Source organism: Azolla caroliniana, unplaced genomic scaffold (assembly GCF_043228905.1).
Source record: "Azolla caroliniana isolate FFs.n. ecotype wild unplaced genomic scaffold, voAzoCaro1.0.p SCAF_634, whole genome shotgun sequence".
Lineage (NCBI taxonomy): Eukaryota > Viridiplantae > Streptophyta > Polypodiopsida > Salviniales > Salviniaceae > Azolla > Azolla caroliniana.
Window position 1 is genome coordinate 196 of NW_028231069.1, and position 12,114 is coordinate 12,309.

Sequence of the window (12,114 nt, forward strand, 5' to 3'; positions counted from 1 at the left end):
ATTAGACCAGTTAATATATGTTCATTCCCATCTTTCTGTTACATGTTATATAGGTTCTTGATGCAGAACCTTCCAATCTCCGACCTAATCCCCATAGAAGTGCACTTAATGAGCTCTACCAAAACCTGGCTGCAAGGATCTCTGGACCTAGACCAGCAGCTGATGAAAGGAGCGTCGTACCATTGTGGACACGAGTCCTTGCGGTCTTAATGCCGGGATTCTTTAACCATTCCATTGTTTACTACATTGATGCCATCCACGACCATTTCTTGCACAACGAAACATCTAGCTCCACACAAACCTGAATATATGTGTCAATATAATATGTCAACTAGCTGTCCTAGTCTAATCTCTAAGTCCCAAGTTTGTCAGGTAATTATGTACTCTAATGTAATCTTGCAAGGGATTGAATTTGCTTTCCATCATTTGTACTGCTTAGGAATCAATTATTGGAATACTCTTAGGGAGTTATATAAGGAATGGATTTGTGACTATAGTCAATTCATAATTCCTAAAGAACTTATTAGAGGCAATATTTTTTATATCTCATACATACAGTAATTTATGATCACCTAATGTCTTGTTTATTCATCCCATATAAGCCTGTTTTTTTGTTTTATTCATCCCATAGTTAATCCCGTTTAATTTATAATCTGTACCAATGCTATTTCAATAATTGCCATAAATGATTCTTGTTTTGAAGACAACATTCATTTTCATAATCACATCCTTGCAATGACTCGACTACTTACTGCTAGTCAAACCATCCACTAAAACGAGTAGTTCAAATCACTGCATTTGCCAACATAATTAAGATCTCATCACTTGTGATGTTTGTTTGATATATTTAATGAACAGTAAACACTCGATTTATAAGTGATTACTTTTTCTCAGTGACAGAATAATATTCAATGATGTAAATAGTTAATGATATTTTTCGTCTAAATCCTTTAACTGCTTGTACTTAATGGCAACAACCGCATTTCCAAATTACAGCAAACTTTGGAAGTACACACCTTACCACTATTGCTCCAATTCAAAACCTCAGATTATACATAAAAAGTGGCTACATAACACTCTTGATTTTAGCCCATATGTTTTGCAGTTAACGCTAATGTTCACATTGTCTATGATTTAAGGGTAGCTCAGGATGTATACATGGGAAGTTGCGGCAAATCTAAGAATCGTTAATACTCGTCCACATGATTGTATTAAACAAGTCACAGATGTCCACTGTAGAGAACAAGAGTGAAGAAATCAAGTGCACCATCCATTACAAATTAGCAATAAGCTACAGACATGTTCACAAGTCATCCGACAGAGAATCTAGCAGAAAGAAGATTACTTGACAATAAGCAATAGAATTTCGCAGATCAAACATCATCATTCAGAGGCATGAGTCCTAAAAAGAAATATCATTCAGATCAGGAGGGTGAAAGATTACCATGCTGAAATAATAATTTACATCCGATTGGGATTTAATTACCTTTTTGTGTCAAATCAAATACACGAGATTGCCTCTTATATAAGAGGCAATGGTAATAATCAACCCAACTAAATGTCTGGGAAGATATGGTAATGCACTATACAAGATTCAACCCAAATGTCTGGTTTTTCTTTAACAATTAACTGTAAATTCCCTCTCTGAGAGATTATTGCTAACTGTGTTTGTTATGTGTGTATGTGTGTGTAATACATGTTTATATGTATATGTCTCTGATCCATTGTCCACTTCACCAGAAATGGTGGTGTTTCTTATGGCCATCATGCTTTCCTCCATGGTTATGTTTATTATGGCCATGCCCACTGTTATGGCCATGTCCACCTTGTGCCCCTTGCAAGCTCTGGATGCGATGATCGTCTTTCTTCTTCTCGCTATGCTCATGCCATGCATACGCTGCCGAGCCCAGCGCAGCCGCCCCCGCTATCTCAGCCTCAAGCTTATGCCTTCCTGCATGTGCTGGATCCACTTTGGCTTCATGTGCCTCATACTGTGAGCAAAACACATCAATCACATAAGCCATTTCATACAATAGATTATACCAGCATCTTAACCAGCAGAATCTGATATTACCAACAGATATGGGGAGCATCTTAACAAGCAAAATCTGATATTGCCATTAGATATGGGGGGGAGCATCTTAACAAACAAAATCTGATATTACCATTAGATATGGGGGGGAGCATCTTAACAAACAAAATCTGATATTACCATTAGATATGGGGGGGAGCATCTTAACAAACAAAATTTGGTACTACCATTAGATATAGGGGGGAGCATCTTAACAAACAAAATTTGATACTACCAAAAGATATAGGGAGCATCTTAACAAAAAAAATCTGATATTACCATTAGATATGGGTACATCTTTAACAAACAAAATCTGATATTACCATAAGATATGGGGGCTATCTTTAACAAACAAAATCTGATATTACCAAAAGATATGGGGATCATCTTTAACAAAACAGAATCTGATATTACCCAAACATATAGGGAGTATTTTGGAAATCCCTAAGGACACACAGAGAAAGATAGACAGGATTCTTACCAGTGCGAAAGCGCCTGCTCCGACAGCAGCGACTTCGGCGATGTGTTCGTTACGGGAGTGCCGATTTCGATCAGCTATCGCTCCCTGCAGTAATTGCTGTTGTTGGTAAGGATCGAAAGCCGAAGAAGAAGGGATGGGAGGAGGGTAAGGGTATTGAGGGTAAGGCGATGGCTGAACATAGCTGTTATAAGGATTATTAATGGGAGGAGGATAGCTATATGATGATGGACCTGGAGATTCATAGCCATAGCCATAGCCATTGCCATAGCCGTAGGCTTGTTGATCATATTGCTGCTGATGATGATGACCATGTTTGTTATGATGATGACCCATATTCTTGTATGTATGTTATATAAAGTATGGATCTTGCTTCTTTAAATGTTTATATGTTCTTTAATTACTCTGTTTATATATGTATATGTGATGATTTGCCTACTCTGTTTATATATATATGGCAATTACTCTGTTTTCCAAATTACTCTGTTCCTCTATTTATAGTAGGGAGACAAAGATTGTGTACTGCACGCGTTTCCGTGTTCAGACCTAGTCGGACAAAGAACACCATATAGGACTGAACAAAAAGGAGATCACTATTTTCTTACACACGTTTTTAACTACACATTAAACAATTACTGCTGCCTCATCATCATCTTCATCTTCATCTTCATTTCCTTCTTCATATACTTCTTCTTCTTCTGCTTCTTCTTCATCAATCCAGAAAAGCATAGCATATATATGTATGCAAACATAGCATATATCAATAATATCCACTCTACCAATTGACCTACCAACTTTAGCAGTGAAATCATTTCCACCATAGTCACTTGCATACACACTCACCCATCATCTCCCACCAAATCTGTCAATGTAACGAATCCGTGTACATACCAACATCTACTCCTTGCATACACACTCACACATCATCTTCCACCAAATCTGTCAATGTAACGAACCCGTGTACATACATACCAACACCTACTCCATATGTACAAACTAGTTTAATGTCACGGATTCAATAAAGTTAACATACACATATTTGTCAATGTAACAAATCCATGTACATACCAACACCTACTCCATATGTACAAACTATGTAGTTTAATGTCACGGATTCAATAAAGTTAACATACACGTTCACAACAAATTATTCTCATTTTCAAAACTTTTAACATAGACAAACACAAGACAATGTCCACATTAGATCATTTGATCATACATTTATTCTGACTTCCCCTAAAAGTCACCTTGACAAAACAAAATCCTCATTATTTCAAAAGTTTGAACGTAGAAGATATGAATAACAACACTCCATAATCATGGTCCTAATTTGTCGCATTTCATGTATTCATCATTTCAAAGAGAAGATTTAGCTTTCTTGAAGTTTTATTATTCCTTGATATGACATGTAAAAATGACAAGCACTATCAACGTTTCTCTATCATACATACACTTTGCCTGAAGATGACATTATTAAGTTGACATCCTCAATATAATTTCCTTGAATGCTTTGCTCAACGTATCAAGATATACATGAAAAGATAAATCAAACTTAGTTCACATTTTCCAATGCTCATTCGAAAACAAATACCACAACAACAAAAGTTATGAATCATTTGTAAATTCTTCATAAATGGAACAAAATTTGCATCCCTTAAATGAAAAGGAGTGCATATGTATACACAAATGGGACAAAATTTTGCATCCCTTGATGGATGAATGCACCATTATAAAGCCAACCGTTTGATGTGGTAGACAGGAGGAAAACTCCACTTGTGTACACACTCCATAGATATGTATGGTATTGTTTTTCACCTCTTAGAAACCTGCAATGCTAGGTTATGCAGAAAAGAGGAATCCTTATATATACAATACAAGCTGTCGGACCAAAAATTCACATCCCACCATGAAGCCAGGGAATGTGATGAAATGCTTCCAGAAGCACAAAAAATATGATGTACTGAAATATGAATTCAGATATTTCCTACATGGGTGGGAAATACTTGTTCATGTTGAAGGGAAGTGAGTAGAATTCTTCATTTCGGGTGTCTCCTTTCCATGTCCTGAATTTAGTCCACAATAACATGCCTCGATCTCTTTCTGAGCTCTTCGCTTGCAAAGTATTGTCAAGTGTCATGCTCACTATGAATGAAACCGTCGCTGCAGAGGTGAAGATGACAAAGAACATGTCGTTGAACTGTGTACATGTAACATTTAAGATATATTAACCCCCTCAAACCCATAGGAAACATGTACATTTCAATCTTCATTCATTTGAATAGCAAAATAAGCAAAGCAGTTAGCTTTGAACATAGATAAATATCCAAAATATACTACATGTCGACAATATTTACATGTTTCAGTACTTTCTCCATAAAACACATCCAATGCCCAAACAATAAATTTCAGTATTCCAAATAAAACTAAATTATAAAGCCACTAACACATTTTAACTGTAACACAATGGTGATGGAGTTTGTTAGTTACCCAATGAGAATGAGTGTGAACTGGACCGTGGCCTGATGCAGCTGCATAGTCAATGAAATACTTTGGAATAGACAAACCCATGAAGGTGGAGAATCCCAGAATAAACAAGCTCCGAGGGTGATTCACGTTCACGAATTGAAGGAATGATAGACCACATGCTACTGCACATTGAAATAATTTTTTGCTCAAATCAACCATCATTAAGATTCTATACATGAGCCAACTTCTGATAGAATGGATGAAGAAAGTTGATTCAAACAAAACATCCCTTTTCAGAGTATTTTCTTTGTTTTCTTTTTGAGTTGTTACTTACCCACTTTAGCGAACAATACACAAAACAGTGCAGCCACAATAGGGCTCGGCACAGAAGCAAATAGAGCACCAAACTTCCCTGCATTTGCATGTAAAAAATTGTCAAGGACTCTATTGATTAATGCATACTTGTAAAGGTGCAAACAACATCGATGAAGGGCAGAGAAATACCGAATAATGAAAAGAAAATCATAAATGCGGCTGCAATCTGTACCACACGTTTACTGCCAACTCTAGTAAGGCCAAGGAGGCCAGCATTCTCTCTATAACATGTAAATATTATCAACAAATGTTACCATGCAACAAAATGATTCTAAGATATCCATGGTAAATATCCTGATTGTTCTCAGCTTACACTGAAACAGAAGATCCACTTGCTGTTCCAAACAACCCATTTATTAAAATACCGAGCCCCTATACGAAGACAAGTGAAGGCAAAAAAAAATTGCTTGGCTGATAAGAAGGCTGTTGTTTCAACGTTTTTGGCAGGATATAAAATGAAATACATAACAAATCACCTGCCATCCAATTCCTCGACTCAAAACAAATGGAGGTGGTGGAGTGGCCCCAGCAAATCGAGAAACAGCCAGGAATCCTCCACTGGACTGCAACACAATTAACAGTCACATGTAAATTATACGTAGCTCCACAAGGATAATCATTTAAGAGCAGAGTAAGTACATGATTACTTGAACATCATACTCAGTTGCATGGAATTTCTATGTATCTAATTTAAGAATGCCAAAATTACCTCAACCAAGGAAACTAGCACTGCAGCCATCATGCCAAACGTATGACTTGCATGAAATGTTGGAGCACCCCATTGAAGAGGATAAGGAATGCGTAGCCTGGAAAATTAAAATTAAAATGAACTCACACTTTCGACAACATTGATGTTCCAACTCAATATCAGCTTAGGTACATATAAACTGTAATACACAACTAGGAAATACTGAAAGAAAATTAGTAGAGGAAAAGTGGTCTTATATCAATAAAAAATGTCTATCCAATATTTATCCACAAGTAACACCTGATTGACATGTGTTATTCAGCCTCATGTTACAGTATGCACTGACATGTTCTTCCTCACATGTACATTACTTATATTCATCGAGTTTCAAAGGGTTCTTGACTCCGTCCAATTGGGTACAATTCAAAGAAGATCTTGTACTATACAATGAACGACAAAACCAATCAAGGTAATCCAAATTGGCATACCAAGGTGATGAAACAACCAATGACGCTCGATCAGTTCGGCAGTTGGAAGCAGTAGCATCTGAGGCATGTTTGTAGGCTCCCATTACTGTGAGGAGGTGTGCATAGCCCCAAACAATGGCCACACTTATAAGCACCGAGAATTTTTCCAGCAAGTGTTTTCCCATTTTAACGTTCTTCAAGAACTGCATTTTATGACTGCAATTAGCAATCACAATTTACAGGGTAAAAACATAAAAAGAAATGCACACAAAACACATTAAAGAGGCATGCAGTTGGTTACCTGTGACAACAGTACTAGGATAATGATTTGGGGAATCCCTATTTCCACACATTTCCCAACCTGGAAGAAAAGACTTAGTAAGACTCAGCCAATATCTGACTCTAACATCGACAATTCTTTCAGCAAAACTGCATCTTTCTGAATGTTTTTTGAGTGTAAGAATATCATACCCCTGGAAAGCCAAGCTCATACAGTCCTAATCCAACCATACCAACCAGAGAAGCAGCTGTAAGTGGGCTGATGAATCTGCATATAATCATCATCATCAGAATAGAGGTTACTTCATCTTGATTAGCTAGCACTACAAAAGCTGTCAATTATAGTGTCGAAGAAGTAAACTCAATGCAAGAGGTCCGGTTCCATAGAAGTTAATGTAAAAAACAGCAACTTGCACAACTATTAGTGAACTTTCATTCCTAACCTGGTGACAATACCCCAGAGTCCACTAAAACCAAGAACAATTTGTATGCTTGAAGATGAAATCAGGGCACCTTGAATGGCCCTCATGGTGTGAAGAAACCTCTGCAAATTTGAAACATCCAGAACATATGCAAACGAATTAATACATTCTAAACACAGTATATCGGATAGATACATGTCAAGTGGAACTTTAGGTCATACCAAACGGTCATCTTGTATTGCTTGAAGCCGATCAGAGTAAATGATTGAAAGTGTGGGGACAAGAAAAGCATAGGAACCGCCCACAACACAAGGCAGACAAGTACCCACTACTGATTGAAGCAAAGTATTGATACCAGCAGTGAAAAGAAGAGTCTGAAACACTCTGGCCTTGTCATTCTGTGCAACCACAAGACACCAAAATCGGTTGTCAGTAATAGCCAGATCATGGGGACAAAAAAAAACTATACACACCATAAAAGTTGCATCCATTGCAATTAAGGATGAATAAAACCCTAAACCCTAAATTTCAGTACTTTGCTTGTTCCATAGCTGTGTAATTCCATGAGCTACCATTACTTGTGCAGATCCGAAGTTGAAAGACCACTCACCAAGTCACCACCCATCTGTGGAACCAATATAGTTGGAATAAGGATTGACGTCCCCAACACAACAAAGTAATGCTGAAATCCCAATATCAGAGCTTGAGCTACAGAATCAGAGAGGATATCAAGAAACACAGTTAGCAAACACTTCAAAGAAGAGAAAGAGAGCAATCGCACATTCGAATTAGAAATTTTCACCCAAAACTTTGTTTCTCACGTGACCATAATGCCGTGGATTATGCCTAAATCATAATGCCGGAATGCAGCATATAAGGATAAAAGAGAGAGAGAGAGAGAGAGAGAGAGATACAGAAAAGGCTTTTACCTTTGCCAGGAAATGTGATCCAATGTTACAATCACGTTAAGAGGAATGAATTGATCAATTGCTAAGAAAATGTATGAAATGAAATATGATGATTAAAGAGTTAAGACAAGAGAATCGAACTCACTCCATGGTGGTGGGCTGGTAATGCAGAAATCAATGCCTCTGAGTTGATCCTGAGGCTGATGTGCACCTTCATCATTCCCTATCTTTTGGCTCTGATTTTGCTTCTGATTAGTCATTGCGTGAGCTCGCTCTCAAGATGATAGCAGACGGAGAGAGAAGCAAACAAAAAAAAACCAGAGCTACAGAGGAGCAGGAGACGGAGGAATCAAACAAACAAACAAACAAAAAAAAAAAGTTTTTACTTTGTCGGTTCAGGTTTCTTGAGTAAGGTTTTTTATCAGTAAAGAAAACACCACCATTACCCAAAAACAGAGAATTTCTTAAAGAAAAATGCAAAAAACAGGGAGGAGACAAACAACCCCAAAAACACAACAGCAATTTCAGGTTTTCGTTGAAATTAATCAGGCTTTTTTCCTTGAAAATTACACTCTCTGATTGTTTTTGGGTTCCTTGAACAATGTGAAGAAGCAAGGAAGAGGAGATTTTAAATACAAAATCTCCAAACAGATCTCAGAATTGATTAAAACAGAGCCTTGAGAAGGGGGGAAATCTCTGTACTAAAAAAACAATAAAAATTGTTTGCAGACAAGAGACTAGACTCTCTCTTTAAAAATCATTACAAATCTCTAGAAAAATGATGACCATTTCCCTATGACACAGATGATGGATGGTCTTTCCGATAAATTAAAAAACCAAAAAAACAAATTGCCCGCAACGATTGCTTTTCCATCTCTCTCTACAAATTCTTAATGCATCTCTCTGAGAATAAACAGGAACATAAGCCTTGAATCTCTATGGAAATCATAATGCTTTTTTTTCGCCTGGTTTCAAACAAACACCCCTGTGTCTGGTTCAGTTCAGTTTTTGAGCAAATGGAGGAGAGGCTTCTGCCTCATTTACAGATCAACAACGGTCAGATATCAGATGAGACAGACTGACTGACTGATTTGTCCATTTTTTTTTCCTCATTGAAATTTGAAATGAAAAATTGGATGGAAATGAAATGCCATTGAAATTGGAGCTAAATGAAATCATCTAAATTTGAATGAATAAAAAAATGCAGTGGAGTGGACTTCTAAGAGCCATCCATCATCATTTATTACATTTTGTTTTTGTTTTTTTAATTGTATGGAAGGAATGTTTGTGTGTGTTTTTATTTTTAACCTGTGTGGGGTTCAGCAAAAAGGCAAAATCGATCAGAGTCCTGCCTGATGATGATGATGGTGATGGTGATGATGATGATCAAATTTGCAGAAAAAAACTATGATGTGATTTGATGGGCCTTCTTCCAATGGTACAATTTTCAAGCAATTAAAATTTATTGAAATTATTTAATATTACATAGCAGATTTTCAATAAAACAAAAGAATTTGGAGGAATACATACATATATAATAGAAAGATGAAGAAGAAGAAGGAGAAAGTGGTTTTTTTTTTTTGCTATTAATTGTGAAGTGAAGTGACTGCTTACTACCATACTAGGTAGGCAGTAAGTAATGTATGTATGTATGTATGTATGTATGTATATAATATGTATGTAGCTCAGAATTTGCTTTGAAAACTTCATCACACAATAACTGCTATACACATTCATACATGTATGATGTATGTATGTAATAATGTATGTATTTTAATTTGTATATGTACATTATAGAGATACATATATGTACATACATACTGTATAGCCCAACTACATATGCTCTGTAAATAATAAGGTGGTGGTGAATCATGGATGGTGATGCATCATTGCATACATGGATGGTGAGTGATGCATGCATGCATGGATGGATGGTCAGTGGTGATACATCATTGCATACATGGATGGTGGGTAATGGATGCATGCATGCCTGGATGGTCATTGGTGATGCATGCATGGATGGATGTATGGATAGTGGAGGAGAGGAATGTTTCTTCTCGACAAGGCCACATTTGTTCGGATGTTGCGCATTCCATTGTAGCCAAAAGGAACAACGATATACATAGCTAGCACCCACCCCCAACGAATAATCGTAGGTCTCGATCATTTCCTCGAGTTCATTTTTTTGTATGGTTTCAACCTTAGCCTACGTACATTCAATCTTCTTGAAGGACCCCGACTAGCATTACTCGTATTGCAATTTCTATCTCGACCTGCTCAGTTTGTTTGGCACTTTTATATTAAAAGAACCCATGCATTCATCTTGTGTGCCGTCTAGTCTAGTGAGCACATTAGAATAGGCCTTTATTTTTGGGGTGTCCTATGTTTGCCCATGATTTTCATAAAATGGCCATTGCACTAGCCCACCATGTCGACCAAAGGCATCACTTCCTTACTCTCAAACCACAGATAGAGCAAACCAAGGGTTGACATGGAGGAAGATAAAAATGAATGGGGGTTTGCCAATGGAATTTTGCCCCAATTCGTTTTTTGCCACTAGAAAATTTGCTTGTAACATGGTAGATTGTAGTGTATGTATATTTTTTTTATTGAATTATTTTTGTATATGAGCATATCACCGGCCCAGGAGGTCATCTCTACTTTTGTAGCATTTCAATTTGCTTCTATTAATGAAGTATGGGAGGTCATCTCTATCCAATGTGCGTGGTTTATAAGGTCCCTTCTTTGTCGTAATAATTGTGATGCTACATGGCTCTTGTCCTCAAAGTTTTGGTTTCTTTTTGGTGTCATGACCTTACTATTTTGCCACCTCTGTTGTTGATCTTTTTTAAGAGACCTAATCAGCTATTCGAGATTCTCTAAGCATTTGGTGACATGGTTGCCTTCCCACCTTTCCTTGGACTATTATATATGCACTCTAACAAACAAATGATAGCCAAAAAGTACCATTTTTTTCCTTGTCAAGAAATTTTGGGGTTACCTATCGATTTTCTGGCAAGAGTTTGAATTTACACCCACGCGATAAGTGTTTTTTCCTCTACCATTGAATCACTAATTCGAGGTCCAAATCAAAGTTATGAAAGGTTTTTTTGTCCCCACTAGTTGGAAGAAAATTCAGAATTGAGGGTCCATCCCAACAAAACACAAGCTTGGAATATCAATGTCACTAGTTGAAGAAACAAAATTGGTCTAGCTAAGACCAATTTCTAAATTTAGGCTTAGAAAAGAGCCGAATCCAAATGTTAGCCTTGCACGTGAGAAAAATTTAGCCTAAAGCCAAACATAAAATTAACATAGTGTACGCCTAAATCTAAATTGGCCCTAGCTAGGGGAATTTTCTTAATTGGCCATACTGAGGACCAATTAAGCTCGTGCTACACTATGATAAGAACATTTACCAACAAAGAGCTTTTGGCTTGGTTTTGAGCCTTACACGCAATTGGTTGAACATATGCTTGATTATGAGCCTAGGTTCCGTGCTACCCCTTTCCCCTCCTTTGCACTTACATAAAACTATCCCATCCCATCCCTCACACACACTCCTAGGGGAACAATATGTTCTTGAAATACCCTCCTATTTTAATAAAAAACTAAAATCATCCCCTATTTATTTCATTCCTTATTACTTTAACTAACAACTATCCCTAGTTAACCTAACTTCTCCATTGCCCGTTATTACTTCAAGCTAAAGCACACATATCCGGGATACCATAGTCGAAACCCATATAACAGTAGAATATTTACATATGCCACTTCGCTACATAATCCTTTTTCCTTTCTTTCAGTATGACTCTCACTCACTCACTATTCGACTACACTCTCTAGAACATAATGTCATTCCTAGATCATTTGTTTCCGAAACCCCCTTCATTTTATTAACCCCCACTAAGAAATATTTATTCTTAATCTCCCTCTTCCCCTATTTCCTAAAATTTCCCT

At 37.0% G+C, this 12,114-nt stretch overlaps 2 protein-coding genes across 2 annotated transcripts; both read right to left on the reverse strand.

Annotated features, from left to right (window-relative positions):
* Nucleotides 1-1,619: 1,619 nt before the first annotated feature.
* Nucleotides 1,620-2,926, reverse strand: LOC147847813 (uncharacterized). Its single transcript, XM_087338803.1, has 2 exons — nucleotides 2,553-2,926; nucleotides 1,620-1,991 (listed from the first exon to the last, which is right to left on the reverse strand). The coding sequence occupies exons 1-2, from the start codon at nucleotides 2,883-2,885 to the stop codon at nucleotides 1,734-1,736; spliced, it is 591 nt and encodes a 196-aa protein (XP_087194929.1). The 5' UTR covers nucleotides 2,886-2,926; the 3' UTR covers nucleotides 1,620-1,733.
* A 1,227-nt stretch (nucleotides 2,927-4,153) lies between these two features.
* LOC147847814 (nucleobase-ascorbate transporter 2-like) lies at nucleotides 4,154-8,452 on the reverse strand. Its single transcript, XM_087338804.1, has 14 exons — nucleotides 8,300-8,452; nucleotides 7,857-7,954; nucleotides 7,468-7,644; nucleotides 7,268-7,368; nucleotides 7,017-7,092; nucleotides 6,847-6,906; nucleotides 6,567-6,748; nucleotides 6,100-6,196; nucleotides 5,867-5,953; nucleotides 5,704-5,762; nucleotides 5,520-5,611; nucleotides 5,350-5,427; nucleotides 5,037-5,197; nucleotides 4,154-4,746 (listed from the first exon to the last, which is right to left on the reverse strand). Exons 1-14 carry the CDS (start codon nucleotides 8,412-8,414, stop codon nucleotides 4,534-4,536), a joined length of 1,596 nt encoding a protein of 531 aa, XP_087194930.1. The 5' UTR covers nucleotides 8,415-8,452; the 3' UTR covers nucleotides 4,154-4,533.
* Between the last annotated feature and the right edge of the window lie 3,662 nt (nucleotides 8,453-12,114).

Coding starts and splice junctions, on each gene's coding strand:
- LOC147847813 (XM_087338803.1), bottom strand. CDS start 2,885: ATGGGTCATCATCATAACAAACATGGTCATCATCATCAGCAGCAATAT. Junction 1,992..2,552: donor GAGCAGGCGCTTTCGCACTG/GTAAGAATCCTG, acceptor TTTTGCTCACAG/TATGAGGCACATGAAGCCAA.
- LOC147847814 (XM_087338804.1), bottom strand. CDS start 8,414: ATGACTAATCAGAAGCAAAATCAGAGCCAAAAGATAGGGAATGATGAA. Junction 7,369..7,467: donor CAATACAAGATGACCGTTTG/GTATGACCTAAA, acceptor TCAAATTTGCAG/AGGTTTCTTCACACCATGAG. Junction 5,198..5,349: donor TGTATTGTTCGCTAAAGTGG/GTAAGTAACAAC, acceptor TTCAATGTGCAG/TAGCATGTGGTCTATCATTC.